The sequence below is a fragment of the Aquarana catesbeiana genome, linkage group LG02 (assembly GCF_042186555.1).
Source record: "Aquarana catesbeiana isolate 2022-GZ linkage group LG02, ASM4218655v1, whole genome shotgun sequence".
In the NCBI taxonomy this organism is placed as follows: Eukaryota; Metazoa; Chordata; class Amphibia; order Anura; family Ranidae; genus Aquarana; species Aquarana catesbeiana.
In genome coordinates, this window is record NC_133325.1 from 405,450,460 (window position 1) to 405,475,957 (window position 25,498).

General features: G+C 42.6%; 1 protein-coding gene across 7 annotated transcripts in view; it reads right to left on the reverse strand.

The window, feature by feature from the left end:
- ZBTB8A (zinc finger and BTB domain containing 8A) overlaps positions 1-25,498 on the reverse strand; it is a 34,627-nt gene that overhangs the window by 3,364 nt on the left and 5,765 nt on the right. For 3 of the 7 annotated variants that reach the window (XM_073615360.1, XM_073615361.1, XM_073615358.1), the window contains 2 exons: positions 9,734-10,668; positions 554-723 (listed from right to left, as the gene is read on the reverse strand). In XM_073615360.1, the coding sequence (XP_073471461.1) occupies positions 554-723; positions 9,734-10,655 (1,092 nt within the window). In that variant the 5' untranslated portion in view covers positions 10,656-10,668. Of the gene's footprint in view, positions 1-553; positions 724-9,733; positions 10,669-17,297; positions 17,408-19,492; positions 19,553-25,498 lie in introns of all 7 variants that reach the window. The other 4 variants (XM_073615356.1, XM_073615357.1, XM_073615355.1 and 1 more) reach the window with 3 other exon arrangements.

Below are 25,498 nucleotides of genomic sequence, written 5' to 3' on the forward strand. Positions count from 1 at the left end.
AACCAGGCCAAGGACTGCATATACATCCAGGTATGGATCTCGTGCAGCAAACTCCAAAGTAGGGGAAGGGGGAATGTGTAATAAATCCCCAAGCTCCCAACACCCCAAAAAGATCCACAGAAAAACAGGCTCCCATACTCACTGGTGCATTTAGCAGCCTAAGTCCTGGGACTGCATCTACAGGAAAGCACGAACCTGTAATGGTTTCACCAACTAGGTGGTGTTGTAAGGGCTGTTTCCAGGTGATTCATGATGCTGCAGGCTTGAGGACAGAGAATAGAAATGACGTGTGGGGGCTGACTTTCTTTTATAGAGTTAGAGTGGTCCTGTGGGTTGGTTGGGGCAGACATAATCACACATAGGGTGGACTTGATGGACTTGTGTCTTTTTTCAACCTCACCTACTATGTAACCAACCATGCGTATGCTACCATGGAGGCACCATTGAAGTAATGTTCATGTGGTCTCTTTTTTGAGTTTTCCTAAAGGTATGCAAGTGTTCAGTAAAGCATGCTTAACAAAAACAAGTAATTTGGTTAACATTGAGTACATACAGTTTGGAAATGGTTGCGCAGATGCTCCAGCCGTGTGAACCTTTTCCCGCATGCTTCACATGGATAAGGGCGCTCTCCAGTGTGACAACGCAGATGACGCTTAAGATCTGCTTTGCGCTTCACAGTATGTGTACAGAAGGGACATTTAAATCTTACAGGACTTAAGTCGTCTATAAAAATAGAAATAATGTTAAATGTATGGACAATGTGTAAGAATTTGTAAGAACACACTTCCTGTAATAGTGCAAGAAATCAAAAAATTTGTGTTGGTTGTTAAAGATGAATATTAGACATGGTATATTTTTACATCACCGCTACTCTTGACCAGCCCACAATTATCCACCTGGGCTGGTGGGGAGTAGCGTTGATCCTATCCTCTTTACGCTTACTAGCCCTGGGTATATACCATACCTGCCCGATGACCCTGGAAGCTGGAAATAACCGACGTAGACACCCCTACTCTAGTGATCTCTGCTTGTTTCCAGGCCCCATGCTGAGCAACTGGCCTGATGCATTCTAAATACAGGGGGTCGGCAACTCAGCATGGGATCCATTCAGATGATGCTTTGCCCAATCAGAGAACGCATTGCGTTCATTCAGAAAATGCGATGTGGAGTGGTGATATCACACTATCCACCTCATCAAATCAAAGAACGCTTTGCATTCATTCGGAAAACAGTTTTAAAGCAAGCAAAGCATCCACACACTAGTGTTATCACAGATCAAAAGCTTTATTCAAACAGCATTAGCACGTACATACTACAGTCTCTGCCTGTAGACTGCCCACCTTTGACACATTTCACCAAAGATGAAAGGAGGCCTCTACCATGGGACAACATTGAAGCTCCACTACAAGAGATACAAACTGTCAAGATAGCTTATTGCTGGAGTCTTGTTCCCTAAGGAAATTGTGGAGCAGCTATAAGGGAAGCTAAGTGGGTTTAAAGGGCCCTTTCAGATGCATGGAGGCTATGATGGCTCCTGTTTGCAGCAGAGCAGGGTGGATATAAATCAATGATTTGAAAAAAAAAAAAAAAAATCAGATTTTTTTTATTTAAATCTGATTTTTTTTATTTCTATCAAATTTATTTTAATAAAATGCTTTTGGAGTAAAAATCTATCTAAAGATAGCTTTCTATTTAACCCCTTCACGAGTTACACTGTGGCAGCTTGGCTCCCCTGGGTGAACCGTCGTAGATATACGTCGGCTTGCCTTTTGACCACTAGGGGACGCGCCCGCGATGCCGGATCTGCTGCGCATGCCCGGCGGTTGCGATGACCACCGGGCACCCGCGATCGCTCCACACAGACACAGACAGATCTCTGTTCTATGTAAACAGACAGATCTCCATGCTGTTAGGGGTGAGGAGAGCGATCTGTTGTTCATACTAGTATGAACAACAGATTGCTCTCCTCACCCAGGCAGTCCCATCCCCCCCAGTTAAAATCACTCCTTAGGACACACAATTAACCCCTTGATCTCCCTTTACTGTTGAACCCTTCCCTGCCAGTGACATTTACACAGTAATCAATGCATTTTTATAACACTGATCGCTGTATAAATGCCAATGGTCCCAAAAATGTGTCAAAAGTGTCTGATCTGTCTGCCATAATGTTCATAATGTTGCAGTCCCGATAAAAATTGCTGATCACTGCCATTACTAGTAAAAAAATAAATAAACAATAAAAATGCCATAAATCTTTCCCCTATTTTGTAATTACTATAACTTTTGCGCAAACCAATCAATATACGCTTATTGTGATTTTTATTACCAAAAATATGTAGAAGAATACATATTGGCCTAAACTGAGGAAAAAATTAGCTTTTTTAAAAAAAAAAAAAAAAAATTAGGGATATTTATTATAGCAAAAAGTACAAAATAGTTTTTTTTTTGAAAATTGACGCTTTTTTTGTTTATAGTGCAAAAAAAAAAAAAAACGCTGAGATGATCAAATACCACCAAAAGTAAGCTCTATTTGTGGGAAAAAAAGGACGTCAATTTTGTTTGGACACAACATCGCACATCCGTGCAATTTTCAGTTAAAGCGATGCATTGCCGTATCGCAAAAAATGGCCTGGTCATTGAGCAGCCAAATCTTCAGGGGCTGAATTTGTTAAGATACATTAATAATTTAGTTTATTCAGTATAAAATGGAGCTTGGTTATGTAGCATGAGGCTGCATATTCTGCAATATTTACATTTTTGGTAAACTCATTCAATGAATCCAAGCTCTGCAAGCTGAGATAACATGCACTGCATTGATGCATTCACACAATTTCACAGTAACCATGAGATAAAACAAAGTTCAGGAATATTCCTTTATCCCATTGTTTTGCAAATCTATGTACACTACAAACTGTATGATTAAATCAGTTCGGATATCGCTGTTTTACTAACCTGATAGCTTATTATTCTAAATAGGAAACCTTCATTTTGTTTGCAAATATTAAACATTCTAACTACCAGCAGGAATAAGTCCTTACATTTAAAGAGCACCTGTTATTTCAGATCCATCATGGCAGTGCCGGTTAGCGGGCATCAACTCACCTGTTGCCGCCACGTCCCTCACCTTGTTGTGTCACTGCCACATCACCAGCCATCCCATTAAAATGAATAGGACTGTCGATGAATCAACAGCAGGTCAGAGGAGGAGCCACTGAAGGACAGAAATGACAGTTGCTCTTTAAAAATCATGATTTAAATCAAGCCTTTTTACTAACGATTTAAATCATGATTTAGATCGACTTGATTTAAATCAAATTCATCCTGCAGCAGAGCATAGACAATGCAATGCACAGACAAGGCAAAATGCATGGTTTCCTTTGTAGTCAGTTCCGGGGTGTGCTGGGAAAAAATAATACATGCAGTACTTTAAGTGCAGCCATTTACGATACAAATCACCTCACCACAATGCTGCTGTGGTGAATAGAACTCTATTGAAAAGTCACCCGTGACTTTTCAGTAAAGTTCTGTGAAAAAAAGTAATGATGCTCTGTTTGGCGCATCAGCTCGGTGCCTTAGGCCCCCTTCACACATGTGAACCATTTGTCCGTTTTTCATCCATCCATTGACTTTCAACAGACATCAATGCAGCTCAATGGAAAATTGGATGTAAATTAATGATCATCCATTTACATCCGTTCTCAACAACATACATTTTTTGAAACGGATCAAAGTCCAATTTTTCTTCCGTTAAAAAAACGGATCAGACAAAAAACTGATACAAAACGGACAAGCGGTCGATTTTTGCATGAAAGAATGGCTCCAGGACCTAAGTGGCTAAGGATTCCAGCTGGCAGATGTACAAAACGGATGAAAAGCTGATGTAAACTTCATACGTTTTTTTTGTCGAAAAAAAGTGACTGAACTGATCAAACGAATGGTCCGCATGTGTGAAAGGGGCCTTACAGTGCATATCAGCTACTGTGCAATCAGTGTAGCTTGCTGGTATGAACAGATAGATTGTGCATGTGTTTATTTATACATATTTGTAGCATTCTGTATGGTTTTTATTATTTTCTTATAAATGTAGTTTGCAGGTGCATCGTTCCTGTGTAGTAAAAGCACAATCATATACTAGCGCGTTGATTTTTTAGGGTTTACTGAAAGAATCAGACAACCGAAAAGAAGAAAAATAACTTGCAATGTGCCTTTGAACTTACTAGAAAGGTTGACTGCTTCGGGAGAGTCAATTCCTTAGCACAGCCCTCCCTTCTTACATGTACTAGCCCTTTCCTCTTCTAGATGTCTCCAGTTACTCCCTGTGCTGACCAAGCATCTCTGCCCCTCCCCTCATAACATTTATGTAGCTGCTAGGAGAGGAGTGATAGGGAATACCATAGAGCAGTGTCTCTCAACCAGGGTCCCATCTGAGGTTGCTAGGATTCCTTGAGCATTGAGCAATGGTGGATTGATATCCCACCTTCACTGACCACAAATGCAAGAGGACAATTTTCCACTAACCACCAATGTAAGGGGTCACTTCTAAACTGACAACTAATGTTAGAGTGGACACTAGGTATGCACTGTAGGTATAATCCTTTTCAGCAGGGGTTCAAGAACCAGAAAATTATTTCAAGGATCCCTCAGGGGTCAAAGGGTTAAGAAAGGCTACTATAGAGTGTCACTTACTTGAGTAAGGCAGGCCATACATGATTAGATTCTCAGCTGGTTCAGAAAAATTGGCTCTGTGTATGGCGGGCCTAACTGCTCAAAGTTTGTTGGTGCGGCTGACATCACATCCATTATATATATATATATATATATATATATATATATATGTCTCAACAGTGAGTACACTTTTTGTAAATAGTTTATTATATCTTTTCATGTGACAACACTGAAGAAATAACACTTTGCTACAATGTAAAGTAGTGAGTGTACAGCTTGTATAACAGTGTAAATTTGCTGTCCCCTAAAATTAACTCAATACACAGTCATTCATGTCTAAACCGCTGGCAACAAAGGTGAGTACACCCCTAAGTGAAAATGTCCAAATTGGGCCCAATTACAGTAGCCATTTTCCCTCCCCGGTGTCATGTGACTCGTTAGTGTTATAAGGTCTCACGTGTGAATGGGGAACAGGTGTGTTAAATGTGGTGTTATCGCTCTCACTCTCTCATACTGGTCACTGGAAGTTCAACATGGCACCTCATGGCAAAGAACTCTCTGAGGATCTGAAAGAAAGAATTGTTGCTCTATGTAAAGATGGCCTAGGCTATAAGAAGATTGCCAAGACCATACAGCGGTTTAACAGGACAAGTTCCAGGCCTCGCCATGGTCGACCAAAGAAGTTGAGTTCACATGCTCAGCATCAAATCCAGAGTTTGTCTTTGGTAAAATAGACGCATACGTGCTGCCAGCATTGCTGCAGGGGTTGAAGGGGTGGGGGTGGGGTCAGCCTGTCAGTGCTCAGACCATACACAGCACACTGCATCAAATTGGTCTGCATGGCTGTCTTCCCAGAAGGAAGCCTCTTCTAAAGATGATGCACAAGAAAGCCTGCGAACAGTTTGCCGAAGACAAGCAGACTAAGGACATGGATTACTGGAACCATGTCCTGTGGTCTGATGAGACCAAGATAAACTTGTTTGGTTCAGATGGTGTCAAGCGTGTGTGGCGGGACAGGTGAGGGGTACAAAGACAAGTGTGTCTTGCCTACAGTCAAGCATGGTGGTGGGAGTGTCATGGTCTGGGGCGGCATGAGTACTTCCGGAACTGGGGAGCTACAGTTCATTGAGGGAACCATGAATGCCAACATGTACTGTGACATGCTGAAGCCGAGCATGATCTCTTCCCTTCAGAGACTGGGCTGCGGGGCAGTATTTCAACATGATAACGACTCGAAACATGCCTCAAAGACGACCACTGCCTTGCTAAAGCTTAGGGTAAAGGTGATGGACTGGCCAAGCATGTCTCCAGACTTAAACCCTATTGAGCATCTGCGGGGCATCCTCAAACCGAAGATGGAGGAGCACAAGGTCTCCAACATCCACCAGCTCCGTGATGTTGTCATGGAGGAGTGGAAGAGGACTCCAGTGGCAACCTGTAATGCTCTGGTGAACTCCATGCCCAAGAGGTTTAATTAAGGCAGTGCTGAATAATAATGGTGGCCACACAAAATATTGACACTTTGGGCCCAATTTGGACATCTTCACTTAGGGGTGGACTCACTTTTGTTGCCAACGGTTTAGACATTAATAGATATTTTTTTATTTTATATATATTATATATATATATATATATATATATATATATATATTTGGGTGTTTCAATCAGCAATTTCATTTTGATCTATCAAATAACTGAAGGACACAGTAATATTACAGTAGTGAAATGAGGTTTATTGGATTAACAGAAATTGCGCAATATACATCAAAATGAAATTAGACAGGTGCATAAATTTGGGCACCCTTGTCATTTTGTGGATTTGAATACCTGTAACTACTTAGCACTGATTAATTGGAACACAATTGGTTTGGTGAGCTAATTAAGCCTTGAACTTCATAGACAGGTGCATCCAATCATGAGAAAAGGTATTTAAGGTGGCTCTTTGACTCTCCTCTGAAGAGTGGCAACATGGGGGCCTCAAAACAACTTTCAAATGACCTGAAAACAAAGATTGTTCTACATTATGGTTTAGGGGAAGGCTACAATATAAGGAATATAAGCTGTCAGTGTCCACTGTGAGGAACATAGTGAGGAATGGAAGAACACAGGCACAGTTCTTGTTAAGGCCAGAAGTGGCAGGCCACATAAAATATTGGAGAGGCAAAGGCGAAGGATGGTGAGAACAGTCAAAAACAGCCCACGGACCACCTCTAAAGACCTACAACATCAATTTGCTGCAGATGGTGTCACGGTGCATCCTTCAACAATTCAGTGCACTTTGCACAGGGAACAGCTGTATGGGAGAGTGATGCGAAAGAATCCTTTTCTGCACACACACCACAAACGGAGTCGCTTAAGGTATGCAAATGCACATATGGACAAGCCAGCTTCATTTTGGAATAAGGTGCTGTGGACTGATGAAATAAAGATTGAGTTATTTGGTCATAACAAGGGGCATTATGCATGGCGGCAAAAGAACACAGCATTCCAAGAAAAACACTTGCTACCTACAGTAAAATTTGGTGGAGGTAACATCATGCTGTGGGGCTGTGTGGCCAGTGCCGGTACTGGGAATCCGGTTAAAGTTGAGAGTCGCATGGATTCCACTCAATATCAGCAGATTCTTGAGAATAATGTTGAGGAATCAGTCACAAAGTTGAAGTTAGGCCGGGGCTGGATATTTCAACAAGACAATGACCCAAAACACTACTCAAAATCTACTCTGGCATTTATGTAGAGGAACAAGTACAATGTTCTGGAAAGGCCATCCCAGTCCCCAGACCTGAATATCATTTAACATCTGTTGTGTGATTTGAAGCGGGCTGTCCATCCTCGGCAACCATCAAACCTAACTGAACTGGAGATGTTTTGTAAGGAGGAATGGTCCAAAATACATTCAACCAGAATCCAGACACTCATTACAGGCTATAGGAAGTGTCTAGAGGCTGTTATTTCTGCTAAAGGAGGCTCTACTAAATATTGATGTGATTTTTCTGTTGGGTGCCCAAATTTATGCACCTGTCTAAATTTCGTTTTGATGCATATTGCGCATTTTCTGTTAATCCAATAAACCTCATTTCACTACTGAAATATTACTATGTCCTTCAGTTATTTGATAACTTGATAGTTATTTGATAAATCAAAATGAAATAGCTGATCCAAAACACCCAAATATTTATAAATGACAATCATGGAAATTGTCAGGGGTTCCTAAACTTTTGTATATATATATATATATATATATATATATATATATATATATATATATATATATATATATATATATATATATATACATATACACATACACACATACACACACACACACATACACATATATATTTTAACAGGACAGGTTCCACTCAGAACAGGCCTCGCCATGGTCGACCAAAGAAGCTGAGTTGAGTTCAGCGTCATATCCAGAGTCTGTCTTTGGGAAATACACGTATGAGTGCTGCCAGCATTGCTGCAGAGGTTGAAGGGGTGGGGCGGGTCAGCCTGTCAGTGCTCAGTCCATACACTGCATCAAATTGGTCTGCATGGCTGTCATCCCAGAAGGAAGCCTCTTCTAAAGATGATGCACAAGAAAGCCTGCAAACAGTCTGCTGAAGACAAGCAGACTAAGGACATGGATTACTGAAAACATTTCCTGTGGTCTGATGAGACCAAGATAAACTTGGTTCAGATGGTGTCCAGCGTGTGTGGCGGCAACCAGGTGAGGAGTACAAAGACAAGTGTGTCTTGCCTACAGTCAAGCATGGTGGTGGGAGTGTCATGGTCCGGGGCTTCATGAGTGCTGCCAGCACTGGGTAGCTACAGTTCATTGAGGGAACCACGAATGCCAACATGTACTGTGACATACTGAAACAGAACATGATCATGAGCATCTGTAGGGCATCCTCAAATGGAAGGTGGAGGAGCGCAAGGTCTCTAACATCCACCAGCTCCGTGATTTCATCATGGAGGAGTGGAAGAGGACTCCATTGGCAACCTGTGAAGCTCTGGTGAACTCCATGCCCAAGAGGGTTAAGGCAGTGCTGGGAAATAATGGTGGCCACACAAAATATTGACACGTTGGGCCCAATGTGGACATTTTCACTTAGGGGTGTATTCGCTTTTGTTGCCAGCAGTTTAGACATTGATGGCTGTGTGTTAAGTTATTTTAGGGGGACAGCAAATTTACACAGTTATACAAGCTGTACACTCACTACTTTACAGTACATTGTAGCAAAGCATCATTTCTTCTGTGTTGTCACATGAAAAGATATAATAAAATAAAATATTCACAAAAATGTAAGGGGTGTACTCATTTTTTTTTTAGAGATATATATATATATATATATATATATATATATATATATATATATATATATATATATATATATATATATATATATATATATATATATACACACACACACACACACATATACATATATATATATATATATATATATATATAAAATGTGTGTGTGTGTGTGACTAATACATCAAAACAGAAGCAGTCTAATGCCATGTACACACGAGCGTTTTTTCTGTCGGAATAAACGCTGAAGGTTTCTCCGACGGAATTCCGCTCAAGCTGTCTTGCATACACACGGTCACACCAAAGTCCGACCGTCAAGAACGCGGTGATATACAACACGTACGACGGGACTAGAAAAATGAAGTTCAATAGCCAGTAGCTTCTGTCTCGTACTTGCTTCAGAGCATGCGTCGTTTTTGGTACATTGGAACAGCATACAAACGAGTGGTTTTCCCGATAGGAATTGGTTCATGTTCTCTTTCTAGGTCCGTCAGAATTTTCGACGTAAAATGTCCGATGGGGCATACACACGATCAGAATATACGATGAAAAGCTCCCGTCTGACTTTTTCTGTCGGAAATTCCGCTCGTGTGTACAGGGCATTAGGGCTTTTGGATGGCTACACAAGGGAGAATGGAAGAATGGAAAACATTTTTGTTGAAATGAATGATCTGGTGACAGGAGACAGAAAAAGGCAAAATCACACTTTTAAAATAGCCATATAAATTAAACTTTTTAAGTTTAGGGATATTCTGATCTCACCTTCATTCCAACCAGACATGACACCTAAGATGGTTGGCATTGCTTTGTATAGTTCATCTGCCTTTGAAACCCGTGGTATGCTGTCCTGCTCCCCAGATTCTCCATGCTGGGGTGATTCTGGCCAGCTTTGTGCTGTATCACCTTCTTCTTCTTCTTCAACTTTAGGGCACACCATATCTTCAGGTGGTTGTGAATCTTCTTCCTGTAGTGTGCTCTCGTCTTCATGAACAATGCACTCAGCAGTACCACCCACAAGATCACCTAGTGGCACCGATGTTAGACATGCAGATGTTAGGGGCTCTGGCGTCAAGCGTCTGCGGTGCTTGCGGACATGCTCTGGTTTGCGTGAATGTTTAGTAAAAGGCCGTTGTAACCGTGAAGTGATAGGAGGAGGGTAATTGTATCCTGCAATAAAGCCACTGTGCTCTGCAGCTTCATGAATGTGTGTTGGACTGTATTCTGTCCTCCATCCTGCCGCATAAAGTCCAGTGCCATTGCTGCCATTGTCTTTGTCAGACAGGCTAAAGAAGCCATCTCTGTCTTTTTCATTAATGTCTAGTGATGATTTAATAAACATCTTACATACACTGATAACATCAGTCATCTGCAAGTAACTAGCTGCTGACATGACCTCGATGACGTTCTGCCCAGACAGAGGCAATTTTCCAGAATATACATAATCCAAGATGGCAGTGAACGTGTCAGCAGAAAATACGTCAAAAGTGGCTGTTGTGGGTTTGCTGACATCTTTGCAACTTTGGGACAGTAGCATTTTGAAGTATCCGCTGCTTGCGAACAGAACATTACGATGAGCTTTAAATGTCTGCCCTTCTACTGTGATGTGACAGTCACAAAACAAGTCCCTTTTTCTTTGCTCATCCAACTGCTGCAGAAGACGAGTATGATGTGAAGAAAAATCCATCCTTTGGAGGGCACTAACAGAAGAACAGAAGTAAAGGATTAGTAAATGGATCACAAGGAAATATGAGAACTTTTCATACAGTGGATATAAAAAGTCTACACACCCCTAAATGTCAGGTTTCTGTGATGTAAAAAATGAGACAAAGATAAATAATTTCAGAACTTTTTCCACCTTAAACTATAAACTGCACAACTCCATAGAAAAACAAACAAATCTTTTAGAGAGGGGAAGCAAAAATAAAAAACTAAAATAATGTGGTTGCATAATTGTGCACACCCTCTTATAACTGGGGATATAGCTGTGTTCAGAATTAAGCAAACACATTCAAACTCATGTAAATAGGAGTCAGCACACACCTGCCATCATTTAAAGTGAGTGAGGCCCTTGTCCCCATGTTAATGGGGACAAGGGCCTCTTCCTGACAATTGTGGGCGGTGGTTGTGGGGTCTGCAGGCAGGGGGCTTATCGGAATCTGGAAGCCCCCTTTAACAAGGCAGCCCCCCCATGTGAAGGAGTATGAGGTACATCGTACCCCTACCCATTCACCCCTAAAAAAAAAAAAAAAAAAAAAAAAAAAGCAGTGTAGTGTAAAGAAAAACAAGAGACTGTTTTTGCCAAGTCCTTTAATGAAAGTGAAGAATGTCCCACACTGTTTTTTTTTCAATTTTAGCATGGGGTTCCCCCTCAAGATCCTCAGAGCACAAGTCGCATGACAAAAAAAAGTCAGATCAGTTAAGATGATGATCCCGACTTCCATCGAAATCAATTGGCTGAAATCATGTCCAAGTCGGACCAAAGTAGTGCAGGAAGCATTTTCAAAGTTGGACCAACACAAGTTGGACCAGCTAAGATGACTCTCATAGGGAACCCATTGATTTTGACATGTCATGGGACTTGTGCTCTGGAAGTCGGAGCACATGTCAGATCATTCTGAACTGGCCCTAAATAATGTAAATTGTCTTTTTCATTGTTTGTTTACTTTTTTCTTTATAACCACTTCTAGACTGCCCTATAGCAGATTTACAGCTACAGGGCGGCCCTCCTGTGCAGGATCACGCATATATATCGCTATCTATCTATCTATCTATATATAAACATAAACAAGGCAGATCTCCGCTCTGACAAGGCGGAAAGGATGGATTTTGTGTCCCTGCAAAGCAGAAAATAAAATCCATCTCTTCTCCTATTAAAAGCAGCACATACAGTACACAAAAACACTGGCTACGCACACAGTTAACCCTTTGATCGCCCTAGATGTTTAACCCCTTTCCAGCCAGTGTAATTAGCACAGTGACAGTGACAATTTTTAGAAGTGATCAATGTATTAGTTCCGAAAAGTGTCAGTTAGTGTCCGATTGTTGGCCGCAATATCGCAGTATATATATATATATATATATATATATATATATATATATATATATATATATATATATATATATATATATATATATTACTGTATTTATTGGCGTATAACACTCACTTTTTCACCATGAAAATCGGGTGCAAATAGCGTGTGCGTGTTATATGCCAATACTTCAATTTTAGCTGCCTCAGAGGGGACAGGGAGGGTGGCGGGATGAGCGCTGTCAGATTAAATACAGTGAGAATCTCCTGTTTACTTGGTGGCCTCTGTAATAGAAAGTCCCGTCTCCTGGGCCACCATTGGACCACTGTTCTGTCTATCATAGGAGATTCTCACTGTATGTAATCTGTCGGCGCTTGTCCCACCCCCCTCCCTGTCCCCTCTAGGCTGCAGATGGGCATCGATCAGACTGCACTGATGGCAGTGGTGAGGCTGCTGCATTGATGGCAGTGGTGAGGCTGCTGCATTGATGGCAATGGCAAAGCTGCTACATTGATGGCAATGGTGAGGCTGCATTGATGTAGACTAATGAGGCTGCATTGATGGCACTTATGAGGCTGCAGATGGGCATTGATGGCAATGACCCTTATTTTGCTTCAAAGTTCCTTATTAAAAATTTTAGTTTTTTTTCCTGAAACTTCCCTCTTAAAATGAATGTGCGTGTTATACGCCGATATATATATATATATATATATATAAATAAATAAATAGATAGATAGATAGATAGATAGATAGATAGATAGATAGATAGATAGATAGATAGATAGATAGATAGATCTATATCTATATATATTTTTTTTCCTACCAAAAACATGTAGCAGAACACATATTGGTCTCAATATATGAAGAAATTTTATTGGATATGTTTTATAGCAGAAAGTAAAACATTTTTTTTTTTTTTTTATCAAAATTGTCTGTCTTTTTTTGTTTATAGCGCAAACATTAAAAAAACAAAAAAAAAAAAAAACGCAGTGGTGATCAAATACCACTAAAAGAAAGTGCTATTTGTAGGGAAAAATTACATACATTTGATTTGAGTACAGTGTTGCATGACAGAGCAGTTGTCAGTTAAAGTAATGCAGTGTGGTATCGCAAAAAATGGATGAAGGGGAGTAAATCTTCCGGAAGTCAAATGATTAATTTTCTTTTGTCTGGCCCTGTCACCCCTGTCATTCTCACCTAGGCGAGAATAAGGTGTACTTGCCTCCCAGGACATTCTTGTCAAATATCCCAGGAGGCTACAGGAGCAGGGACATACAGAGGCCTGTGGATGGAGCTGGTGTGTGTTTTGTGGGGGTCGGGTGCTGGAACCCAGAAGAAGCACAGGCCTCTGATGAGGTGCACCAAGATGATGGAGTGGGGCCTTGGCTGTGGCACTTGAGCAGCAGATCACAGCATAAACCAGGGTAAATAGACCGTTTAGGATTGATTACATATGAATGTGTATGGCTAAATTCACTGGTTTACTCTGTGCCTATTAGCCTATTTAACTTCCTGTACAACTTTTTACACCTGTACTCTTTGTGCAGATGCCTATACTTCCAAAAAGACCGCTGTACAACCCGAAACGCATATTAAACCAAAGCAAAACATGCACCAATGCATTTTCACAGTGCAGTGGTGTGAACGGCCCCTAATTCACTACACTCAGGTGTCCGTTTATGAAGCAGTGATCAGCGGTGATCCCGAGGATCACCGCTGATCACAGTCCATAAACAGTTTATGAAACAGTGATAATCGGGGGAGAACATGTTTGAACTTGTTCTCCCTCCGATTATCTCTACACACGGAGAATCCTCATTGAATGACACAGTAACGGCCAGTTTATGAAGCGGTGATCTCACCGCTTCACTGGTGATCTGAGTCAGAATTCACACTCCCAGGTTCACCAGCTCAGAGGTGGTAAATCTGGGAGTGAAGAGGAAATCTGGGGGGATCTGAGGGGGAAGGAGGAAGATTTTTAACTTCCTTATGCCTCGTTCAGACCCCCCAACACTGTAAGCATGTCCCCCTGTCATATTTATGTGTATACATATATATACATATATACATATAATGTGTATATGTATATATATATAATGTATGTGTATATACATGTATATATAATGTGTGTGTGTGTATACATATGTATATAATGTAGGGGGACTCATTATTTTATTAACAGTAATTCACGCCGTCTGTCCGTGTATTGAGCGGTGATAATTTATCACTGCTTAATAAACTGACATCTCTGTATTTCTGGTGCTGTAATCTCGTAAAGTCTCACGAGATTCCAGTATCAGGAGCCTTTCTCCACTGTTGAAAGCATTTGTAGATCTCTTCACTCCTCCAAAGGTGAAGCGATCTACAAAGCTTCATAAACTGGCACACAGAGGAGAAAAATCTTCACTGTGAATGCCGGAGAATGAAGCAGTGAATAGATTTCACTGCTTCATAAACGGACACCTCAATCTGCTGGGAAATACTGGTATTAGACCCAGTCATTAGGAATAGAAAAAGGACATGTCCATCAATTAACAAGAAAATTGGATTTTTTTTTTTTTTTTTTACTAACTGAAAAAATAAATTGTTGCCTATATATGCTGAGTGTTTTGTCCCGTTTGTTCACTGAGCTCTTCAGGAAGCAAGGGAATCTGACCACCTGCTTCCACCTAGGCTAAGCTTTTGTTTTATACCCAGTGTCCTACTCCTGCAGGTAGCACTGTAACCCAATCTTGACTAATAGAGTTAGAGATATGTCCATCTATGACCTCAAAGAAAAAGTTTATGGCGAGTACAAAAACAATCTTATTTTAGTGAAGGAAGGGCAATTGTGAATAACTGCAATAAGGAACTCTTCCCCAAGGCATGAAAGTTACATCTTCAGATGCTAATTTTGGACAGGACACAAAGTCCCGCAGGCAGCAGTGTAACATCAATCTTGTAAAACTTGTTAAAGGTGTAAGTGGATGACCAGGTACTTGACCTATTGGTGAAAAGACCATGGGGCAATTGCCATCCCAGTAGAAAGGACAGTTAAGTGGAAATGGAGGATCTAGGTGTAGATAGCATAGAACTGAAATAAAGGCTGGTGAATCCATTGAGAAATGGTGGCCAGAGGTTACTTGGCCTTTTCACTCTTGTGAGTGCTTAAAAAAAAAAAAAAAAAAAAAAAAAACACATTTGTTAGCCAATTTATAGAAACAGAGCTCCACAACTGCAGAAATAGTATACCAGTTTCGCAAGTTTGGAATGTGTTTTAGTTCAAAGAAACACAACATTGTACCCAGTTTTTTGCAAAAATATAAACATGTCAAGCCTTAGGCCCCTTTCACACGATCGGGTCCACCTGCCTGGTTTTCAGGCGGACCACCCATTGTCCTCTATGGGGAGGCGGACGACACATGTCTGCTGACACCCACCTCGTATCCGATCCAACAAAATCCGCTAAAAACAGATGTATGTCGATACGTTCGCCATCCGTCCAGCGGGCTGGATCAGGTGACAATCGTATGGAAATGGACAGGCAGTCTGTTTCCATCTGACTGCTCTATAGAGGAGAGTGGGCTCTGTCCTTGTCCGCTCTACATAGCCAAGCGGACAGGACCGATCCCCTGCCTGCTTAAAACTGTGTGAAATTACAAAAACAGTTACTCGGTAAGCAACACTTTAAAAGACTGTACAGATTATCAGTTTAGCAATAGCCAAAAATTTTGGCACTAGAATTGTAGCTCTCACTCTGACGTTCATGACAAGATCTCACATGTATTGCACAATTTTAGGTCTACATACACGTGCTTGCATTATGCTGCACGTTTGAATTGGGGTTTTAAAAAAATATTTTGTATTATTTTTATATATTTTTTTACATAATTTCATATTTTACACTTTTTTAAAATATATTTTTTAAATTTACTCTTGTATTATAAATTTTATAACTTTACACAACACAAGTAGTAAAATTCCAACTTGACATTATACATTTATAAATATCACTTATGTCATAAACCCCACCCTCCCTCCCTAGTTGATCTGTTATCCTCTACATCATTCTGTCTTGGCGTGTCTCAGTCATAGCCTGCGAATATTTTTCTGACATTTTAAATAATTTCCACTTTGCCCAGGTTGCTCTGTACTTATCAATCCGTCCCTGTTCAGCGCTGCAAAAGGTACTCCATATTGCTGATATAATCCACTCTCTGCAGCCACTCTTTAATACTTGGCTTCTCAATACTTAGCCATTTTTTTTTTTTTTAGGGATAAGGCCTTTTGCTGCGTTGAGCAGGAACGGAACCAGAGTTTTTTTATATTGTTTCCTGGTTTTAGTTGTTCCATGGCACAAACAGTTCCAAGGGTGTTGAGGGACCCTTTCCCCTGTTATCATTTCCATATATTCTAATATACCCCACCAGTATTCTTTTATTTCTGGGCATTCCCACCATATAAGCAATGTTGTTCCTAGTTGTCTTCAGTTCCTCCAAAAATATGGGGGTTTGTCTGGTTGTATCTTATTAGCTCTTTCTGGGGTCAGATGCCATCGAGCCATGCACTTATAATTTACCTCGATCGAAGTTATATCAGATGCATAGTTGTATACTGCACTTACCATTTGCAATTTGTCTAGTTTTATACCCATATCCTGTTCCCATTTTTCTATAAAGGGTAAGTTCCCATGTCCGTCTAATTCTGTTAAAATTTCATATAATTGAGATATCCCATGTCTTACAGGCGTTTTTACATACAGTTTTTCTATTGGTGTTAGCTCTTTCTCCTCTCTAATTGGTTGGGGGATTGTACTTGTAAAATTTTTATTTGTAAATATTCCCATTCATTCAGATGTGTCCACCCGTGCTTTATTATTAAATGCTGCTTAGTCATGATTACCCCGTGAATTGTGATATCTTTGAGTTGTGCGTTTCCCATTTGTTTTCCCCACCGTGTCCCGTTCCCTGGGGTGAAAAAATTTGTGCCTGCTAGTGGAATTAATGGGGAATGATATTTCCATTTTTCTTTCCGAAAAAGTGTGTCCCATACTTTGAGTACTATTTTGGTTAACTCGCGAGTTTAAAATATTTATTTAACGTTATTGCTATCACAGAGTGGCTAACAAGCTAACACCCCAAAGGACTTTTTTCTGAAAGTCCTTCACTCGCTGTTAAACCCCTAGTTTATCATGACGTTTATAAACGTACCCTGGTAGATAACGGATCAACAAAGTAAGTTGTGTTACAGATTCAAAGCTGAACTCCAGGTAAACCACTAAATATACAGATTAAATACATTTATAAAAGCTAGTTTACCTGCCAAAGAATTTATATTTGTCCATTCAGTCCTGAGATTTAAAGTGCCAAACAGCACTTAATCTTCCTCTGCTGCAGTTTCACTTTCACATCTTTTCCTCACCTTGCGACTGGACAATAAAAGGAGAAGAAGTACACTGATTAGCTCTTCTTTCTTCTCCTATCAGCTGTTTCCCTGCACTTTAACACAAATGATTAGCTCATTGTGTTGCTTCTCCCTCCCCTTCTGTGAGTTATGCTGTACAGGGACTGCTCGGAATTATACCAGGTCAAGATCAAGTACTTAAAGCGGAGCTCCACCCAAAAGGGGAAGCTCTGCTTGTTTGCTCCCCCCCCCCCCTCCACTGCCATATTTGGCACCTTTTTGGAGGAGGGGCGAGTGGGTACCTGTTTTTGACAGGTACACGTCCCCACTTCCGGGAGACCTCGCCGCGGCGAGATTGCCCGGAAGTTCGCAGTAGGAAAGAAATGACGAGAGTCGATTGGAAAATCGGCTGGGGTGTCGACATCACGGAAACCCTGGACAGGTAAGTGTCCTATTGAAAGTCAGCAGCTACAGTATTTGGTAATGACAAAGCGCAGATGAAACGCGTCTACCCAGCATTCTGATGCCTGTAATTTTTGGGATGTCTAAATGAAGAGAATTTTGATCTACAGTGGTGTGCGGCCATTTCTTCTAATTTCATTTGAAGCTGTTGACTTCTAATTTTTGGACTGTTAAAGTTAAAAAAAAACAAAAAAAAACAAAAACACATTTGCAGGTTCAAACTTGTGTGGAGAGCTGTGTTTTTGAGCAGAAGAAAAACGCAGCTCTCCACAAGGGCACACAGAAAACAATAGTTTTCTATGTGCTCAGTTCACACTTCAGCACAGCTGTCAATGTTAACATGTCAGCTTTTTTTCCACACTGCTCCACATATAAAAGCAGTTAACCTAGCAAAAACACACAATAAACCAACGCAGCAGGAAGTAAAGAGCGACAAAAAAAAAAAAAAAAAAAAAAAGAAGAAGGATGACTGGAGCGTTTGGCCTGCACAGTCACATGAAAATAAAGGCAGCTAAACTGGATATGTAAAAAAACACACATGCATGAAAATACACATAAAAAAGTAAGAGCATGTGAATGCATATCAGTCTTTACTACCCACATGATGTATTAGGACTGGTTCACACTTCAACACCCTGTGACACAATGCTTTCATTTTCATGCAAATTAAATCCATCTAATTAACAGTTTCCCAAAACAGTCACACTCAAGCCATGTTTGTGCTCTTAACAGATTGGTTAAGCCATCACATGGCTAGTGTCATATCTGATCACATGTGCAGCACCATGGCAACTGCAGATCAAACAGAGGCTAAAATGGCAGCTTCCGTGGCTATAAAGGATTTAAGGATTAATTCCACTTTAAGACTGAAGATATTTAGTAGCTATTTTACATTTAAATTGTTCTCCCTATGAAGCCTGCAGTCACTCAGTGATGTTTTCATTCTGACAACAAACAAAAGAATGCCCTTTAAGGGCTCATACTGAGGTGCAGCAGCCCTTGCTGCCCCTTTGAAAAGTTATCCATTGTAGATCCCCTTTCAGAGGGTGTTTGACAGGATAGGTCTCCTCGCTGCCGGTTTTAACACTGAAAATGCCGACCCACCATGCAGCAACCTCTTGTACTGCACGCAGTTGTGACGTAGTCCCATTCACTTGAATGAGATGCATTCAGAGGTGGTACTGCCCACAGAACATGAAAGGAGGGGTTCATTTTTGCAGCAGCATATGTACAGCACTGAACGGCTGCATTTCCTAGTTAAGGTGAAAGTCGAGGGGCGGTACCCGGGCTGCATGTTTGAATGAGCCCTAAGGGCAAATATAATTTCAATGTATACTAACCTATTTCTCTTTCCCTGCTGATCTTAAAGCCAAACTAAACCCTTTTATCATTTTCAGCCAAGGAAGCTGCCAACTTGGCCTCTGTTTGATCTGCAACTGCCATAATGCTACAAATGTGATCAGTTATGACACCAGCCATTTAATGGTTTGACAGTTTGGTTGACAGCACAACCAATTCCCTGCATGTACCTGGAATGTAACTGTTTTTTGAAACCGTTTAATCGATGGGTTTACTTCCGTTGTAAAGTTATAGTATAGGCACAGTTTTTATTTTTTTTTTAAAAGTAAAAAACCTACGTTAGACTTACCGGTAACGGTATTTCTACGAACCTTCCAGGACGGTACACCTGAGAGATGAGGGCTCCTCCCTATAGGAAACACAATCAATTGACAGCTTGTAATAAGTCCCCACTCTTCCCCTTGATCCCCAGTTTGTAATAAAGTAATCCTGAACCGGTTCACAAGGAGAATCACTCCACATAGGTACTGACCACCTAGTGTTCAACTCATTTTCCCTCCACATAGGGCAGGAAGTAGGCCTGCCGTCCTGGAAGGTTCATAGAAATACAGTTACCGGTAAGTCTAACGTAGGTTTTCTCCTATCACCTTCCAGGATGGCACACCTGAGAGGATAATCAAGTAAATACAGGCCTACCTTCAGGGTGGGACTACAGCTTGTAGGATCTTTCGACCGAAGGCCAAGTCTTGCTGTGACAACACTTCCACATGGTAGTGCTTCAGGAACGTATCCTGACTGGACCAGGTGGCCGCGCTGCGGATTTGTTCCTAGGAGGCCCCTGCTTTTTCAGCTCAGTAAGTTGCTAGTGACCTGGTTGAATGGGCCTTAACCTTAGCTGGTGCTGGGACTCCAGAACTCTCATAAGCCAGGGAGATGGCTCCCCTGATCCATCTCCAGACTGAGGCTTTAGAAGCCTAAAGTCTCTTCCTTGGCCCAGCGTACAAAACTAGTAGGTGATTGGATCTCCTAAACTCTTTTGTTCTTTGTAAATAGGTAAGGAGACACCTTCTTACATCCAGGCAATGAAATTTCTCTTTTCTTTCTGTTTTTTTGGTTTTCACAAAAAGACAGCAATGTGATATCTTGCGTCCTATGAAATAAGGATACTACCTTTGGTAGATACAAAGGGTCTGGCCTAAGGGTGAGGGTGACCTTATTTGGCTGTATCAATAAGAGGGGTTCCTTCAGGACAGCCCTTGTAGATCCCCAACCCTCCTGGTTGTGGTAATTGCCAACAGAAATTATATTTTTAAGGTTAGAAACTTAAAGGGAACCTCCTCTTTAGGTTCAAATGGGTGTTTAGATAACGCCTCCAACACCCTTGTCAAGTCAAATGGTGGGAAACTGCCTTTGAAGACCAGGGAAACTCTTTCCCTGGCCACCAAGAAACATTTAATGAGGTCTTCCTTTGCTAGTCCTGTATCAAGACAGACTGAGAGGGCTGCTATCTGTACCCGAAGGGTGCTGACCGCTAGGCCCTTGTCTACTCCGTCCTGGAGAAAATCCAGGAAAACTGGAACAGTGGTGGTGGTCATCTGTTTTTCTTCTGCCCCAGGAACAGAAAGTCTTCCAAATCTTTGAGTAAACATTTTTAGTCACTGGTTTTCTGCTCAAAAGGAGGGTACTTATCATACTTTCTGAGCAGCCCTTACATTTTAGGATCTGGCGCTCACTAACCAAGCCGTCAGCTGGAAAAATTCCAGCCTTTGGTGTATTACTGGCCCCTGCTTGAAAAGATCCAGCCTGTTTAGGAGCTTCCATGGCTCTGCCACTGCCATGGATTTTAAGCTTGCGAGCCAAGCTCTCCTTGGCCACCAGGGTGCTATCAGGAGGAGCTGGCCTGGGGACTGGCTGAGCTCCTGAAGGACCCGCGGAATCAGTTCTAGGGGTGGGAAGGCGTATGCCAACCTGCTGTTCTACCAAATCCTGGATACCATTCAGAAGGGCTGATCTTTTCAGGGCATCCTTGAGGGGGATGTGTAAGGGTGATCATAGAGGGGGTTTTGCCAAAAATTTTACCTTTTCAGAAGATCTGGCAGATGTAAGTGCTGATATCTTTTCCCACTAAGGGACAAAGTGGAACAGCTGACCCCCCCACACTGATCTTGGCATCACTTAGTTTCTTTGGCGCCGACCTTGGGGGGGGGACACAATAAATTGTTCTATTGCCTACCCTACCATAGCCCCATGTTCTGTTGGGCTCTTTTTTGGTTCTATGCTGCAGTTGCCCCGGAGGGGGGGGCCACATTTTTCCTTTTTGGGTCTTACTGAGAATTTTTTACCCTTTTCCGAGGACCTAGACAGAACGTCGTCAAGGCCCTGGCCAAACAGCAATGAGCCATCAGATCCTTAATACTGCCTGCATCCTCAAAGGAGAGGTCAGACTGCTTGGTGACTTGAGACAGAGTGGCATCCAGTCTTGGGAGTTTAAGACTGCCTGTAAAGCACCTGAAAAAAGCCTCAGCTGCAATCCCAGTGTGAAAGCCCGAGTGCTTTCACACTGGGACGCTGCGCTGGCAGGACATCAAAAAAAGTCTTGCAAGCAGCTTCTTTGCAGCGCTGTAGGAGCTGTGAATACACCGCTCCTAAGGCGCCCCTGCCCATTGAAATCATTGATGAAAGATGAGGCGGTCTCTGTGGCCGAAGGAGTTCCTTGTAAGGGTACAAAATGGGCCATCTTGGTCAGGCGATCCACCACAACAAACACGGTGGTGAAGTTTTCGGATGGGGGGGGGTAGGGGGAGTTCCACGATGAAATCCATGGAGATCATGCTCCATGGTTTCTCAGGTACAGGGAGTGGCTCAAGTAGGCCCCAAGTTTTGGCTCTGTCCGTCTTATTCCGAAGGCATGTCACACAAGAGTTAACATATCTTTTGCAGTCTTGCATCATGTCTGGCCACCAGAATGTACGAGAGATCAGATCGGCCGTTTTGTGAATTCCAAAGTGGCCCGCTAATGGGTGGTCATGACATCGCCTCAGGACAGCAACTCTGAACTGCTCAGGGATAAAGATTTGCTCCTTATGAAAGTACAGACCATCCCTCAATTGAAGAGCCAGATCTTTGGAAGGTGGTTGGTTTATCACATCTGCTTTTATCTGAGACATCAAATCCGCCTGAAGAAGCAAAAAATTTTTGGCTGGTAGAATATCAGGTTCTGAGGATATCACTGGGTCACTTAACATGCGGGACAAGGCATCCGGTTTACCATTCTTTGAGCCAGGACGATAAGTTATATGGAACATAAAACAAGAGAAGAAAAGTGCCCACCTTGCCTGCCGGGGTCTTAGTCGTCTAGCCGTCCTCAAGTATTCGAGATTTTTATGGTCCGTGAAGATGAGGATGGGGTGAGCTGCTCCTTCCAGGAGGTAGCGCCATTCTTCAAGCGCAGCCTTGATAGCCAGCAATTCTCGGTCTCCAACATCATAGTTCCTTTCAGAAGGATTTAATTTCTTAGAGAAAAAGGCCACAGGATGGAGCAAAGATTTGGGACCTTGGCGTTGAGACAAAATAGCGCCCAGTGCACTCTCAGAGGCATCCACCTCCAAAACGTAGGCTAAGGATGGATCAGGATTTTTTTTGGTTTTTCAAAGTCACATTTCTCAGCCTTTGCGTAAAGGCGGTGTTCCCTCAGCCGACCGAGTACTTTCTTTACATGAGTCCTATGGGATTCTAGAGTTTCAGAGAATATAAGGATGTCATCCAGATACACGATGACGAATAAATCAAGGAAGTCCCGAAAAACGTCATTAACCAGATGTTGGAATGTGGCAGGGGAGTTGCAGAGTCCGAATGGTATGACTTGATATTCAAAATGCCCGAAACGTGTTCGGAAGGCCATCTTCCATTCATCTCCCTCCCTGATTCTGACAAGATTATAAGCACCTCTCAGATCCAATTTGGAGAACACTCGTGCCCCACGCAGCCTTTGAAAAAGTTCAGGGATCAGAGGTAGAGGGTACCGGTTTTTAACAGTGACCCTGTTAAGGTCACGATAGTCCACACAGGGCCTAAGGGTATGGTCTTTCTTTTCCACAAAGAAAATACCGGCCCCTGCTGGTGAAGTGGAGGGCCGGATGAACTGTTTTTCAAGGCTTTCGTCTATATAAATCCGCAGGGCTTCTAGTTCAGGCTCAGAGAGAGGATAAATTCGCCCAAATGGGATCTCGGCTCCTGGTAAAAGTTCAATAGGACAATCATATGTTCTATGGGGAGGAAGAGTGTCCACTCTTTTCTTGTTAAATACATCCAGATATTCGTGGTAGGCAGCAGGGACCAGATTAGAGGTTTCATGGTCAGGGAGGATACCCAGGAGGGGTGTGTTATTGAAAGTCTTTGAAAGGCAGTGAATTTGGCAGTAGTCAGAGGAGAAGGAGATGTCTCCGGTAAGCCAGTTAATGTGAGGATTATGTGCCTTCAACCATGGAATGCCAAGGATGACCGGGAACATGGTAGAAGCTATGATATCCAAACGGAGGAATTCATGGTGGCCGGAAGAAGTACGGCAGGAAATAGGTAAAGTCTCTTGGGTAACTGGGCCTGATTTAATGCCGGAACCGTCAGCCAGATGAACATGGAATTCCTGCTTCTTGGCACATACAGGCAGCTGGTGGAGAGAAGCAAATGCAGAGTCCATAAAACAACTACAGGCCCCAGAGTCTATGATTGCAAGTACAGGAACAGTCCTTTCAGAAAACTGGAGCACAATGGAAAGAGAGACATGAGACTGGTACCTCCCTGAGAGATGCATCATGTGAGACCTGCGGGTCTTTGCCGGGCAAGTCTGTATAAAGTGACCCCCCTCCCCGCAATAGAGACACAGATTGTCCTGTAATCGATGAAGGCGTTCATCAGGAGAAAGGGGTGGTCTTCGAAAACTTCTATGAGGAGTCTTATGCAGTTCCCTCCTTCTGGGGGATGCAAACGGATGAGGATGCAGGAATGTCAGACCTTGAAGCCACAGAAAGGGTTCCTTTGGACCTTTCGGATTGCCTTTCACGTAATCACCGATCGATGAATGGTTGGATCGATCAGGTCTTCCAGGGATGCTGGAAGTCCCACTCTGGCAAGCTCATCCTTTAAGGTGTCAGATAGTCCTAGTCGAAACTGGTGGCGAAGTGCGGAATGATTCCATTGGGTATCTGCACTCCATACACGGAAGTCCGTTACATATTCCTCAGCAGGTCTTGGACCTTGCTGTAATTTGCCAAGCATGAATTCGGCAGTCTGCTGGTAGAAGGGGTCTGCATAAAGCTGAGCCATGGCTGAGAAGAAAGAATCCGTAGTTGTCAGGACAGGGTCATGTTGTTCCCGGAGATGAGGGGTTAAAAGCACCCCGCTAGCAGTCTGAAACCACTGCAAAAACGACGGTAAAGTGCCGCTACGAATAGCGACGCTTTACCGCTGACGCCCGGGCGCCGGCAGTGTGAATGTGCCCTAAAGAATGTCTCTTCGTCACCCTCTTTAAAGGGAAATCTCCTTTTCCAAGTTTTTGGTCTGATAATTCTCCTTTCAGGTTCCCTCCATTCCTGTAGGTTCAGATCCTTTAGGGATTGATGGAGTGGGAACACCCTGGATTATGCCTTGCTCAGCCCCCTATAAACCTTGTCCTGTGCAGAGGTCTATTTAGGGTTCTTTGGAATCTCCTCTGTGGCATATATCGCCTGTAGGAGTCCATCCAGATCCTCCAGGGTGAAGAGGTGTCTCCTTTAACTTGCATCCTCCTGTGCCCGCTTAGCTGGTCTGGATCCACCTCCCCATCTGAGCTGTGGTCTGACCTTACCTGGCTTTCCATTTCCTCCCCATCCTCCTCTACCTGAGCTAGAGGTAGTGACTGTGAAGGTGGGAGGAGATCACTGGGACCCTGTCACGTACCTGGTAGGAGTCTGAAAGGACGAGGTCATCCTCTCTTGTATCTCCAATCCAAGCCCCACTGGAGATGGAACAGATGGTGGCAAGGATCAGGAGGAACACGAGTGCCTGTGAATGCTGCGTGCAGAACTTACCGGAAGTGTTGCAGACTGGGAAGTGCAGGTAGGGTTTCTGGTGAAGAGCTGGAACCAGCACAGCTGAGAGGATGGACGGCCAGCACAGGTACTCGGAAACAGTGTGGAGCCAAACAGGAGACAGGAGCGAGGTCATCAGGTAAGCCGGGTTCAGTAACGGGCGGGCAGCGAGGTACCAAGGTATAAACAGGAGCAAGGTCAAACAGGAAGCCAGGATCATGAACCAGTAATCAGAGTCCAGAAGCAGGGTCAGGAAGGCCAGGGTTTCAGCAACAGGAAGTCAAGTCAAA